This window comes from Hyposmocoma kahamanoa, unplaced genomic scaffold (genome assembly GCF_003589595.1).
Source record: "Hyposmocoma kahamanoa isolate Upper Pololo Valley unplaced genomic scaffold, ASM358959v1 100021, whole genome shotgun sequence".
In the NCBI taxonomy this organism is placed as follows: domain Eukaryota; kingdom Metazoa; phylum Arthropoda; class Insecta; order Lepidoptera; family Cosmopterigidae; genus Hyposmocoma; species Hyposmocoma kahamanoa.
Window position 1 is genome coordinate 6,497,572 of NW_020653200.1, and position 12,593 is coordinate 6,510,164.

Consider the following 12,593-nt stretch of genomic DNA (forward strand, 5'->3'; position numbering starts at 1 on the left):
TAATGCATCCGACAATGCATAGCAAAACTATGTTATAAATAAATCTGTATAATTGTGATTCTTGTTCTACATAACGTGTCGATCATCGTGGTGAAAGGATTTGCACCAGACCTACAGTAAAAGAATGGTAGGTACGTCGTGCGGCGAGGCTCAATTCATGCACCCCTAATAATTGTGATTGTAAACATACATGATAAAAAAATGGACATGACAGGCTTTCTTATAACTTTGGTTTTCTTGTCGCACCACAACAATATTATTGCATTAGGAGTTTTTGACAGAAAAATCTGTTAGTCTGGAAACTTTCATTGGTACTGATGATAACATGCGAAACTAAAATAAATTTAAATCCCTACCAACCTCAAATTATTCCAAGCCTGAAATATTTCCGTTTAATTTTGAGTCATTCATACCTTACATATTTATTGCTCGTGAAGTTAATTTTTCATAAGTGGACTCACTTTTCTAATAGCTAAATTATTTTAAGGATTAGAAAAATAAGTTCGAAACAGCCATTGACATAATCACTCGCACACATATACACACATTGACGGTTGCGGTGTGATAAAATATTTTAATTCCTGTGCCCTAGGTTTTATATATATGTCGCAGTCAATGGCGTAATAAGCTGCATTACAAATCGTCTGACCGATTTACGAAACGGCGCTGTTTTGTAAAGCGGCTGACTGTCAGGTGGAATGTCCTTAGATATATTGAATAAAACCATAATAAAACAGTGGCTTACGCTAATATTAAATCGAATTCAAATACAATTGTCTAAAAACTTATCTTTTATAGCGGTGCGGCGTGCAGATAGTGGTACGTTTCGCCCTGTGACTTATTTTTTTCTTTACATTACTACTAGAATATTTAAAACCAATAAGAAGTTATTTATGGTAGGAATAAATTTATTCAAAGTTAATAACGTAAGTAAATGTGTCTAAAGATTTTACTCATAAAAAAGGAATACAAAATATATTCGTGAATTTGGCCTTTAATTTTGTTTCAATCAATAACAACAAATATTTAACGCTCCTAAGAAGAACCCGCATTTTGTTAAAATTGTAACGAAACAATTGATTTCGCATTCGCATGCTATCCCTATATGCTCTAAGCATGCTATTATGGAATTAACTCCGCTCAACATTTTAATTAAAACCAAACTTGTGGAATATACGATGAATATAAGATGCGCTGTTTTCTCACAAATGTATCTAGAACCAAAAAAATCATGAATTGCATAACTACAAACAGACGTGGCGAGGGTTTAACCGACACGATTTTGTGCTAACCTGTTTTTTGTCCTAGTTAAACAATGTTCTATTATGGTTACAAAATTCGTATATAACGATAATTTTTACCATATTTTTGGTGATATAGAATGAAGTCGAAACAATGCAACATACAAGGAACACAAAAACTTTTGTAATGTTTACAGAAAACCCTCTCACATGATACCCCTTGATATTTCAATTTGTTTTTTTAATACACAATTTTTTTGAAGTAGCAGTCGAGAAACTTTGAAAGATTTTCTTCATACATGTACAAATATGGCAAATTTGATGTCTGTACCGATCTATAATGCTAATTCAAGCACATATTTAATCCTGGCCAGTTATTAAACAATGAATTCCACCATAAAACCATATTAATATATTTGGGGACAATTGTTTGTGCTTTTAACGTAAATATTTCATTATTTTTCACAGAATATTTGAGAAAGTTCGACAGTACTTCGGGGCACAGAGCGAGTCGATCCCTATGTCGTTCGTACTCGGATTCTACGTTAGCCTCATAGTAAAAAGGTGGTGGGAGCAGTACAAACTTCTACCATGGCCAGACACATTGGCCCTATTCATCTCCGCTGGCATACCTGGAGCGGTAAGTACTATAATACATACTTACATTGTGTAAGTTTTCATAAACTGTACTTTGTTTTGCCTTACCGGTTTCAAGACATACTTAACATATGTATGTAGGTGAAAAAAAGTTTATTTTAACTGAGGCTGCTGACAGATTGCTTGCAGTTCGATCTCGGCTTCATGAAGTCGGTTTCAATTGCATGTAGTCGGGGTTTCGGATAGCGAAGTCGGTTTCAACTTCATGCAGTTGAGGACTCGGATAACGACTCACGCATTACTGCATGCAGTCGAAATCGACAGTGTGCAGTTAATGTGTGAAGTCGTTATTAACTTCATGCAGTCGTGGTCTCGGCTACAGAAGTAGATTGCGACTTCACGCATTAACTGTAAACATGCAGTCAATCTGTTAGCAGCCTAAGCTGAGAACCGACCTTATAGAAAGTTCTTGAGTGTATGTTGAAATAGAAGTCGAATCGGTGCATTGCGTTGCGAAAAATGCTAAAGGATTACTCCTTTTCATTATTTTCTTGTTATTTATGAAATTGTGTTTGCCCAAAACATCAATTGCGCTAGCGAATAAATTTGTCCAATGCGAATGCTGTAGCGACTATTATTGTTCTATAGGGCCTAGTTTAGAGAATGAATTCATTATTGTATAAGAAGGACGGATTTCAAGACTCGCGTTTCACACACTTCGTCACTCTATTATAATATCATCATCATTTAGTAGCAGTAGAGCTCCTTGTGAAAGAGTTCGTCCAGGCAAGTTCTATTTCTGCCGCATAGCAGTAATGTCACCATTACTGTGTTCCGGTTTTGAAGGGTAAGGGTGCTGGTGAAATTACAGGCACAAGGGACTTGTCAACTCATGTATCAGGGTGACGAACGCATTAGCATTGCCCCTCACATCTTTGTAATTTAAAGCTCTGAGCAGCATTGCAACTGTTATGGACAGGCGTGTAGCTTACCATCAGGCGCACGACTTGTTCGTTCCGTCATTTGATATTATTAAAAAATCGTTGTCGTCAAAAACTTCAAAGTACATACGTAGATGTCGTAGATTGTCGATTAAATTGGATCATTATTGGTATTCCTCCCTTTCGCTATATTGTGTAAGTGGACACTTGGTTTATTAATATGAAAATGTGTATCGATTTTTTTCTTCGTAATTCGATTTGTATAATTAGACGAAAGGACATTAAGTAGGATCAAAATGTGATATTAATATTAATAAAATGTAATATTTAAAGTATTCTCTAGATGAATTATACTTCATACAATACGCTATTTTTCGAATGTACTTTGTTCAATGTAATGTTAATGTACCGTGGGGAAGATGACTCATCCAGTCATAATTAGTTTGTCAAGTAACACCAAGGTAACTTGGTTGCATCTTTTTCCTTAATTTGTTAGAATATTTAGAATGAAAATGTATTAGATGTTTTCCAATGTCGCCGTTATTCCAGTGCAGAGAAACCAACATAAATCCTTGTATGGCTTCCTCGAATTGTATAGTATAATATATACATACTTGTAATATATATACTCCACACATTCCACAGAAACAATAGTAAAAACAAGTATAGATGATATTAACATCCTATACCAAGTTCAGGAACTTTTCCACCTGGATGAACTTAGCAGAGGCAGACTAATTTCATTCAACAAAAAACCTGTCAAGTTCGCCGGTTAAAAGTGATAAATAGGATGTATGGTTGACATAATGAAGATAGATTTGGATTTATAAACGCAAATAAATCGTATTACAATTTATACAATCTTTAAAACTGGCTCAAATAAGCTGTGTGAAAATGATAGCATTTATTTAGAAGTTTATTATTTATAAGTTTACCTATTACGATAGATAGATATTTCTATTACGAAAGGTACTGCAATTTTTATGCTGTATATTTGTCTGCATTAGCGTTTGCTATTACGCAAATAAAGTGTAAGTATATTTTTTGACAGTATGCTTTATGAAATAATTAGATAATATTAAAACAACACAACAAAAATGAAAAATATTGAGATTGTCAAACAAAAATGATATGTATATAATCTCAGTACAGAGTACTAAAAAACTGACCTCAAAAGTACGTGGAATTACATTTAATTACCAAGTTTTATTGAAATCGGTTACCGGAAAGTGCGCAAACCCGGATTCATCCCCTAGTTCGCCACTATACGGGACTTGACACTGGAGATAATAAAAAATCGGTTCTTACTACTCAAAGTATATTGAGAGAGAAAAACGCCTTGAATTGGAGAATAGCAAAATCAATCATTCAAATAATTGCTCCTTATAATAAAATTTGGCGCTATTGTGCCTAGGCGTCGAGTTGCGGACACCAGCCCGTTACACCAAGTACCAAGTACATGATAGAATGTACTTTATCCGATCATATAAAATACTGAAAATAGGCTAAAATAGAAGTCTAAAATGAAAAACGAATTCTAATTATTCAAGAATAAAATATCTAACTTTGTACAAAATTTTTATATGGAAATATTTGTCATTAAGCACTACAGAGAACCTGCTAAATTTTGGTTTTCAACCGAAGGCCTATTAGTAATTAAATTCACATTTGTCCCAAAAGTTGCAAATTACCCTGCGGTTTGATGACACGCCGCACCGCCAGCTGCACCGTCTGTCGCCATCATTGGGCGCTTGTCGACGTCGGCTCTGTGTCAAATTTTCTCCTTTCCACATTAATCTACAGCGCGCGGATTGTGAGACGCGAGGATTGATCCCTCCCCCACACCGCACCTGCTAACTAGGCTCGTTTTAATATAACATAATATCGTCTGCTTAAGGGTAAAACCACTTAGGTGGCATTTTCCACAAAAAATCTCCAAATTATGTACATAATGTAAAAAAATCACCATCTTTCAGCGGATAAAACTCTTATTGAGTTTATAGCTGTTTTGTTATTGAGTTTCATGTGCAGAAAGATAGTGATTTTCCTACCATAGCTATTTATATTAAAGACTGTTTGTTAAAATGTCACCTCTGTAGTTTTACCTTTAAACAGATGATATGAAGGCGTAGGTATACTATAAGTCTTGATAATATGTATGTAAAAATTATGTTGGAGGTGGGTACTATTTTTTCTGTTATAATTCTGTGTTGTGACACTATAGAGCTTTATACAACGACAAAGCACCTATGTTATAATAAATGATTTATGTGTTATGATGGTTATAAATGACAACAAAACTTGGCCATTGTAACTATACGACACTTAAACCGAGTTTCCTCAATACAGTATCAGAATAAAGTAGTGCCGTGTTTTACACCATATCATATCGGTTTCATTACAATTCGTGTCGATAGACCGCTGGAAATATCAATTACTGAGAATTACATATACTTCTCAGAATGCGAGTAATAAATACAACATTTAAAAAATATGTATGTAATTTGTACCTACTAACTTAAATGAAAAAGAATCTCAACACATTTCTTTAGTCTGCTCGTATTTATATTGACATTACATTGTTCGGGATTCATTAATAATAACAAATAATGTGTGCGGCTAAAAATCCATAGTCCAAACCGGTTCAACCTGGATATGCTAAATACAGATACCAACAGAATATTGCTACAAAGCAATATGGCTGTCTGATAATATCTTGTCTTTTGTATGTACCAGTATTTTATTATTGCGTCGAATAAAGAGTAAACGTCTTTTAATAAAAAGAAAATATAAAAGAAACCCTCGATTAAATGTGTATAATATCAAACGTACTAAGTCCTTATCAACTTCATGCAGTCGAGGTCTCGGATAACGACTTCACTCATTAAGCTTCAGCCGAGATCTATTGCATGCAGTTAACATATGAAGTCGTTATCAACTCCATGCAGTCGTGGTCTCGGCTGCATGAAGTTGATTACGACTTCATGCATTAACTGCAAACATGCAGTAGGCCACAGGTAATTCTCTAATCTTAGGCCCAACGCGAGTATATTGCATTTACCGTGTTTTTTAGACGTTTTCTTTTACATCAACGGATTATAATGAACTAACTATAAGAACAAAACAAAAAATAATGAAGTCCTCAATTAAATATTTTGATCTAGGAAGCGACAAAAAATTCCGCTTTTTCACATCAAGTATTATTTAGTTACAAAAATAGAGGATGTCAAAACAAGGCAAACAATGTGAATACTTCGTTTTTAATAGTACTTAATAAAATTATAAAAGTCTGTACACATGTACATGCGTAAAGAAGTATTTAAATATGTACATACAAGTTATGACTTTTTAAAGCTGTAATTCTGTTTAACATCCAGTAGATACTTACTTTGGTACTGAGCAATAGAGATAAAAAGTAACTGTGTACCAATACGTCTACATAGTTCTTAGAATCGTGCTTATTGTCTTTTTTGTTCCCAATTCACAAAGTCATTTAAACGTTAATTCGTCACCAAAACGTGTATACTTACGTAAGTATTGTTTGTAGATACAATCCGCGATAATTGTGTTTTTGTGTACACGTCATCTTGTCAGTTTTGACTTTTGGGAAATAAACCATCAACCTAACGAAATCAGGTAACAAATGCGCGCTAAACAAGTAGATCATAATATTTTGTTCAGACATTCCACAAAATGTCTTATCGATTGCCGCAACCAATCTGTATTCAGTAAAAGTCTAGCTAGATGCACGTTGTTTGTATTTTTATGCACTTTCTAAAATACTACGATAGATAACTTTAACAATTAAGTACCTACTCATTGGCAAGCAGTAAGTAAAGCAGCGGGATATCCCGCTGTTTTACTTAATACAAGGGTAAATGTAATGAAATCAAAATTAATTCAATTTTTTCATTTTTAAATGTCGCTTAGGTCTTTGCGTCGATGTAGGTATAATTTCCAATCCAATCCAATCCAAAGAAATCCAAGTAAAAATAACGGATACTTTGATAGTTTAGTTTGGGTTATTTATAAAATAATTCTGAAAAATTTTAGATCTGCAGGCGCAAGCGATAATTATACATTATTGTTGATGACCTGAGATATTTATTTGACCGTAAATTTACACAACAAAACTTCGTGTCGTAAGTTCTGCATTATCGAAAAGTATGCGAATGAAACACAAAAATATTTTGTATACCTGTACTTATCAATGTACCTAGACATATTATTAATTAACTATCAATCATTTTGATTTTGTTAAAATTCGTGGTCTAAGTAAAGTTGTTCACTGTACCCCATCGACTACCTTCGAGTAGTTCCTGCGCCATTGAGTATGAATAATCAAAACATAAAACATCCTATCATCCATTCAACCACAGTATCTCATTTGCTATTTTTCAAAGGTATATTCTTCCAGCAGTTGCTTATCTCCTTTATTACACTAATATAACTACTATTATTTGTAATTTTATAGTTTATTGAACGTCACGATCTTTGTCCACCATCATATTCAATTATTTTTGTGAAATTACTGCACTACTTTGTTACAATTATTAATACAAAGTTCGATGTTTGAAAAACTTTGAAATATGAAATGGCAAATGACATGTTTGAAATTCTTTCGAGCCGGCTGGATTCGAACCATCGTTTTCCTGCAAACCATGCCAGACGCTATGCCAACTAAGTCACTAAGTTTCGCTAGTTCGTTCCGTGGCTTAGCGAATAGTCAATTTTTGTATGTGTCTATTGCAGACCCTTGTTTTTAGTTTTTAACGATTTTACTATTTTTATTCTTTTTGTTATAACATCAAGTAACGGGACGAACAAGTCGTGCGCCTGGTGGTAAGCTACACGCCTGTCCATAACGGTTACAGTGCCACTCAGATTAAGTTTTGCTTGCTTTAAGTTGCAAAGATCTGAGGGGCACTAACACTGCGCCCGTCACCCTGAGACATAAGTTGACAAGTCCCATGTGCCTGTAATTTCACCAGCTAGCTATTTGGCTAGTGTCAAAGTTATGACCGCGTCATTAAATGTAAAAATGTGACTTGAAGATCACAAAAAACTTCCATGTCGACGTCTATACTTAAAATAAACGCTAAGCAAAACTGTGAATAGTCATCTTTACTTTCAGCAGATTGGTCTACCCTTCTTTTAAGCGATATGAAGGATATTCACAAAGTATTTGTTTTCATTTTTCAAGCTTGTAAAGTTTATAACAATAGTCATTAAAAAACTAACAAACTTGTCAAAATGAGCTCAAGATGTTAAATTGTTGTTTGTAGATACTCTATTTCAGAAAAAAAAATTAGTAACGCAATACATTATTGAGAAAAAAAATGGAACAATAGAGACCACGCGATACCTAATACCATGGTCTAAGTTTTGTATAATGTACAAGAAATTATACATTGTAATAATATGATTTCCTTTAGATATTTCTTGTAGATATTGTGGTATAAGTAAAAGAGATAAAATAAATTCAGATTCGTTTATTCATAGCACAACATTTTTTCTTAAATCGCTAGAACATCAATGTTAGTATTACTTATCCACTGAAAACAGTATAACATTATTATTATTTATAGAAAATAATAAAATCTAACCTGATGGGGTTGAAAAAAAAGAGTCTCACAAATGTAGTCAATTTATAAATAGACAAAGTTTAATTATATATATGCTTATATCGTGCACATTTGATGAAAGTGGAACATCGATACGCATAAATAAGTATATTGATTCAAACTTTTCTTAAATAAGTATGTAAAGACTTATACTGTACATATACCTGGCACACTCATTTTTTTTTCAACACAACTATTGTTACTACACTTTCTACTGTTATTAACTTACAATTTCAGTTTTAAACTTCCTAAATCTAACAAATTCAATACAATGAAATGATTACACCCCTCATTAAAAAGAGTGGCATAAGTGAGGTTACGTCAAAAATGTTAATTGATCCATCATTGGATACAGAAAAATATAACCGACATCCTCTCCATTTCTTGTCTCTATCGACAATATTAGTAGATAGAGTTACTACAATTGGAGAGGACGTGACTTTTATTTTTCTGTATGTAATAGAGCAATAAATGTTTTTGATGTAACTTTACTTATGCCATTCTTCCATGATGGGTGCGACTTGTTATATCGGTAACATTTCTGACACTAGTATCCATCAATAGAATTAGGAAATTGACATTCTAGATTAATCTTTCTGAAGTTAGCCAGTTTAGACTGGTAATAGTAATTATATGGTACATATATATAATGACTATTATAAACCACGATCATTTAATTACTTATAACAAGCAAGTAATCCTAAGCTATATCCTTCTACTGTTATGTTGTTTGCGGCGATCTGAACCCAAAAGCGTGTATTTATAATGTATATAATTAAATATATAATATTGAAAAATTAAAATGTATATAGAGTAGTCTGGTCTAATAAGAAGCACTTAAGGTTTGAGACGGTCGGTGGTGTAAAATGAAAACAAAAAGTATTAAAAAATCAACAATTGTTTTATTTAGTAGTCTGCTAATCTGACTCTTACATAGTGACGCGCGAAGTAATTATAATTAAATAATGTGGTTGTAATTAATAAAATAGTGAAAAATGGGATTTGCTACACTGGGTAAGAGTACGCATGTGCATCGGCAAGAGAACGCCACCCTTTTTCTGATATAATTAAGTTTATCGGTCGCACAATTCACACCCAAATACTCCCAATCTCTCGTATCTAGTGCAAGCTTCATGATACCACAGATGGTATTGAGAGCATTCAATCCAATACTCACGTTTATACGTATCTTTATAAATCTCTTGGCGCCCTAATCGCCTCAATACCTTTCTGATAATGAGATTTTTTTGTATTATTTGTCTCGTTTTGGTCTTACTTTTTGGAATAATTAACGATTAAAAAAAAATCTGTAAAGGTATGCGAGCACGCTTGCAACAACACATCGAGCTTCGTAATCTTGCACACTTCACCCATTTCAGAATAAAATTGTTACTAATGCTGTACATTGCAAGTAGCGGTGCCAGATACTGACTTTTCATTTCCGGAACAATTCTACTAGGGTAGTGGAGATGGGTCGTCTACTACTAGAACTAATTTGTCAGTGGCCATCTACCTAATTTGACGGTCATAACATGGCCGTAACATTGTTTTCTACCATCTTTTGGGAGTTTTTAATACTCATTGAGTAACTTCAAAAAAATTACGTCATTCGCAATCAATATTTCGACATACCTTCGCACGACTGTAACGCTGCGTCTGGGGGACTTCTTTTGTGAAAGGAAGTCCCCCAGACTACTCTAGTAAGTTTGTAAAAACATACTTTTATTTGGAATGGGGACAGTAAAGTCTAATTACTGGACACGGATCCAGACGGAAAATTCCGGCTCAATCCCGGATTTCCCGGCCATCTGGCAACTTCCGGTCACTTGCAACTAGGCGCAAGTGACCAGAATCGTTTGCCGTTTCAACTCTAGACAAGTTTTCGGAAGATTTAGAGCAATGTCAAAAATCAAAAATATGTTTGATTTGAAAATACCTAAAAGGTTTTAAGCAAGTACATTAAAATGTTCAGACTTATGTATGTACACAGTTTTTAGTTTTCAATATTTTTTTTATATTTTTCCGCATAATACACTTCCTAGCCCTACAAAATGACACCGGAGTTAGTCGCGTATTGAAAATAACTTTGCGGCAATCTACATTGCGTACTCTTTTCGAATGCGTCTTCTTAGACCTACCTATTCTATATTTACCCACGTAAATATTAAATGTATTGACAAAAATTGTATTTGCGAGTTAATAATAATAGGTACATTGTACACAAGTCTAATAGCATGGTTACCAAATTTCATTTGATGATATTTTTCATTTTATCCTTATATATTTATACTAAAAGTATGCTATATGTACTTTATAATAATAAGAATACATACTCATTTTGTGAATATAAAAATTAAATTGATATATTCAATATCTTAAGCTCGATTAAATTGATAACAATTTTTATTTATTTATTCTAAACAAACTTCAATTAAGTTTAGTAAATTTTAAGAAAATAAAGTAATTATAGGAAGCTAATACACCTCCGTTTATTAAGTTAGAAATTATTTTTAATACATATACGTATACGTACACGTACACGTACACGTATACGTATACGTATACGTATTTTTATACGTATACGGTCTAAATGTAAGATTAAGTGTTATTTTTAGAAATTAAAACGGGATTGCTTACCGTTTTGCGCTGGGACCAAATTCATATGCTCCGTGAAAATGATCACGATGTCCATCACGACAAGCTTGCCTGGCGATTTTGCATCGCCGCCTTTCGGCACGTTCTCGCCGCTTTTCGGCACGTTCTCGCCGCTTTTCGGCACGTTCTCGCCGCTTTACGTCACGTCGTCGTCGCTTTTCGTCACGTTGTCGTCGTCGTTCATAAGTGGACTGCATCCGTTTTTCATCACGTCGCTGTCGGTTTCCGTGAAGGTATTGCGTTCTTTCTTCGTTCCGTTGCTGCCGTCTTTGCTCACTACGCAAAAGACGCCTGACGTCACGACGTAACCGTCTTTCTGCAATTCGCTGTAGATTACGTTGACGTTCAATGTTTAAGTGTCCTTGCGAAGACGACGATTCTGGATAGCTTATCTCTCCATGTTGTGGGTCTTCTGCTGGCCTCAACTCTTCGATGACTATTGTTGTTACTATCGTATTTGAGATCAGAGAATCACGACTGTCAGGCGTGTATCGTGAAGACATTTCACTATCTCCACTAGTTTGCGTGTTTGTTGGTTCTAGATATTGCCATCTTCCCTGGGCAGATGTCGACGCATGTTCTGTTCCCCAGGTACCAAGTCTTGGGTTAGCTCTTTCAGTGGAAGTATATACTTCCGTGATCTCTTGGATTATCTTGAAAGCTGCGCGCTCTTGTTGTAAAATAACTGCCGTTTTCAAACCGCAAGTGGCTATTGAAAGGCATTATTTGCCAACTTGGCCGCAAGATAAGAACTCGTCCGAACAACCGGGCACCTTGAAATAAATTTAATGCATAGATAGCGTCTGCTGCATATCTATAAGTTAGAAATGCGAAGTTTCCAACTTCAATTTCATCCCGCGGTATAAACACACCGACCAGCGTCCCAGCCTGTAACAATAAAAAGCAAAAGTCAAACCTAATTCATAATGCAGGTATAAAATATTTACACTTGAAACACATACCTGGCTGAATATTCCGCGCAGTACATCTTCATTTACTTGTGCGGCCAAATTGCCGCACCAAAGAATTTTGCTTATGGGCTCCGACATTTTAGCATCTGATCAATTCGCTTTGGTGCTTTTGGTTCAACTGATTCGCTGCTCTCATTTAAAAATCCATAGTCTAACTCAACAAGTCCTTTGCACGTTCTGATAGGTAGATCAGGGTGAATGCGAGATAGCAAATTTGCTATTACGGTGACAAAACAAGGATGGAACGATAACAAAGGAACGCATGGTTTCTAAAATTCTAGACCCAAATACGAACCAATCAATAATGCACATTGACTAAAGATACTCAAATAAAAATTTTAAATGGAAGCATGTTTACTTTTATTCTCATAAAATTGCTTTTAAAATTATTTGAATTTGAGTCCAGATCTACGCTTGGATTTGGTTCATTTTACGAGTGGGTTAACATTTAAGAACATCAATTTGTGTCTCACTTCCTGAAAACATAACTATGATATATCACTTATGTGCCAACTTCACGATGCACTCTCGTAATAAGTAATAACTTTGTTGCAATGTTTACTG

The 12,593-nt window shown here is 34.4% G+C and overlaps 1 protein-coding gene across 1 annotated transcript in view; it reads left to right on the forward strand.

The window, feature by feature from the left end:
• LOC113239528 (bestrophin-3-like) overlaps window positions 1–12,593 on the forward strand; it is a 51,175-nt gene that overhangs the window by 16,550 nt on the left and 22,032 nt on the right. The window contains exon 3 of the mRNA XM_026476613.1: window positions 1,710–1,881. Coding sequence (XP_026332398.1) covers window positions 1,710–1,881 — 172 coding nt within the window. The remainder of the gene's footprint in view (window positions 1–1,709; window positions 1,882–12,593) is intronic.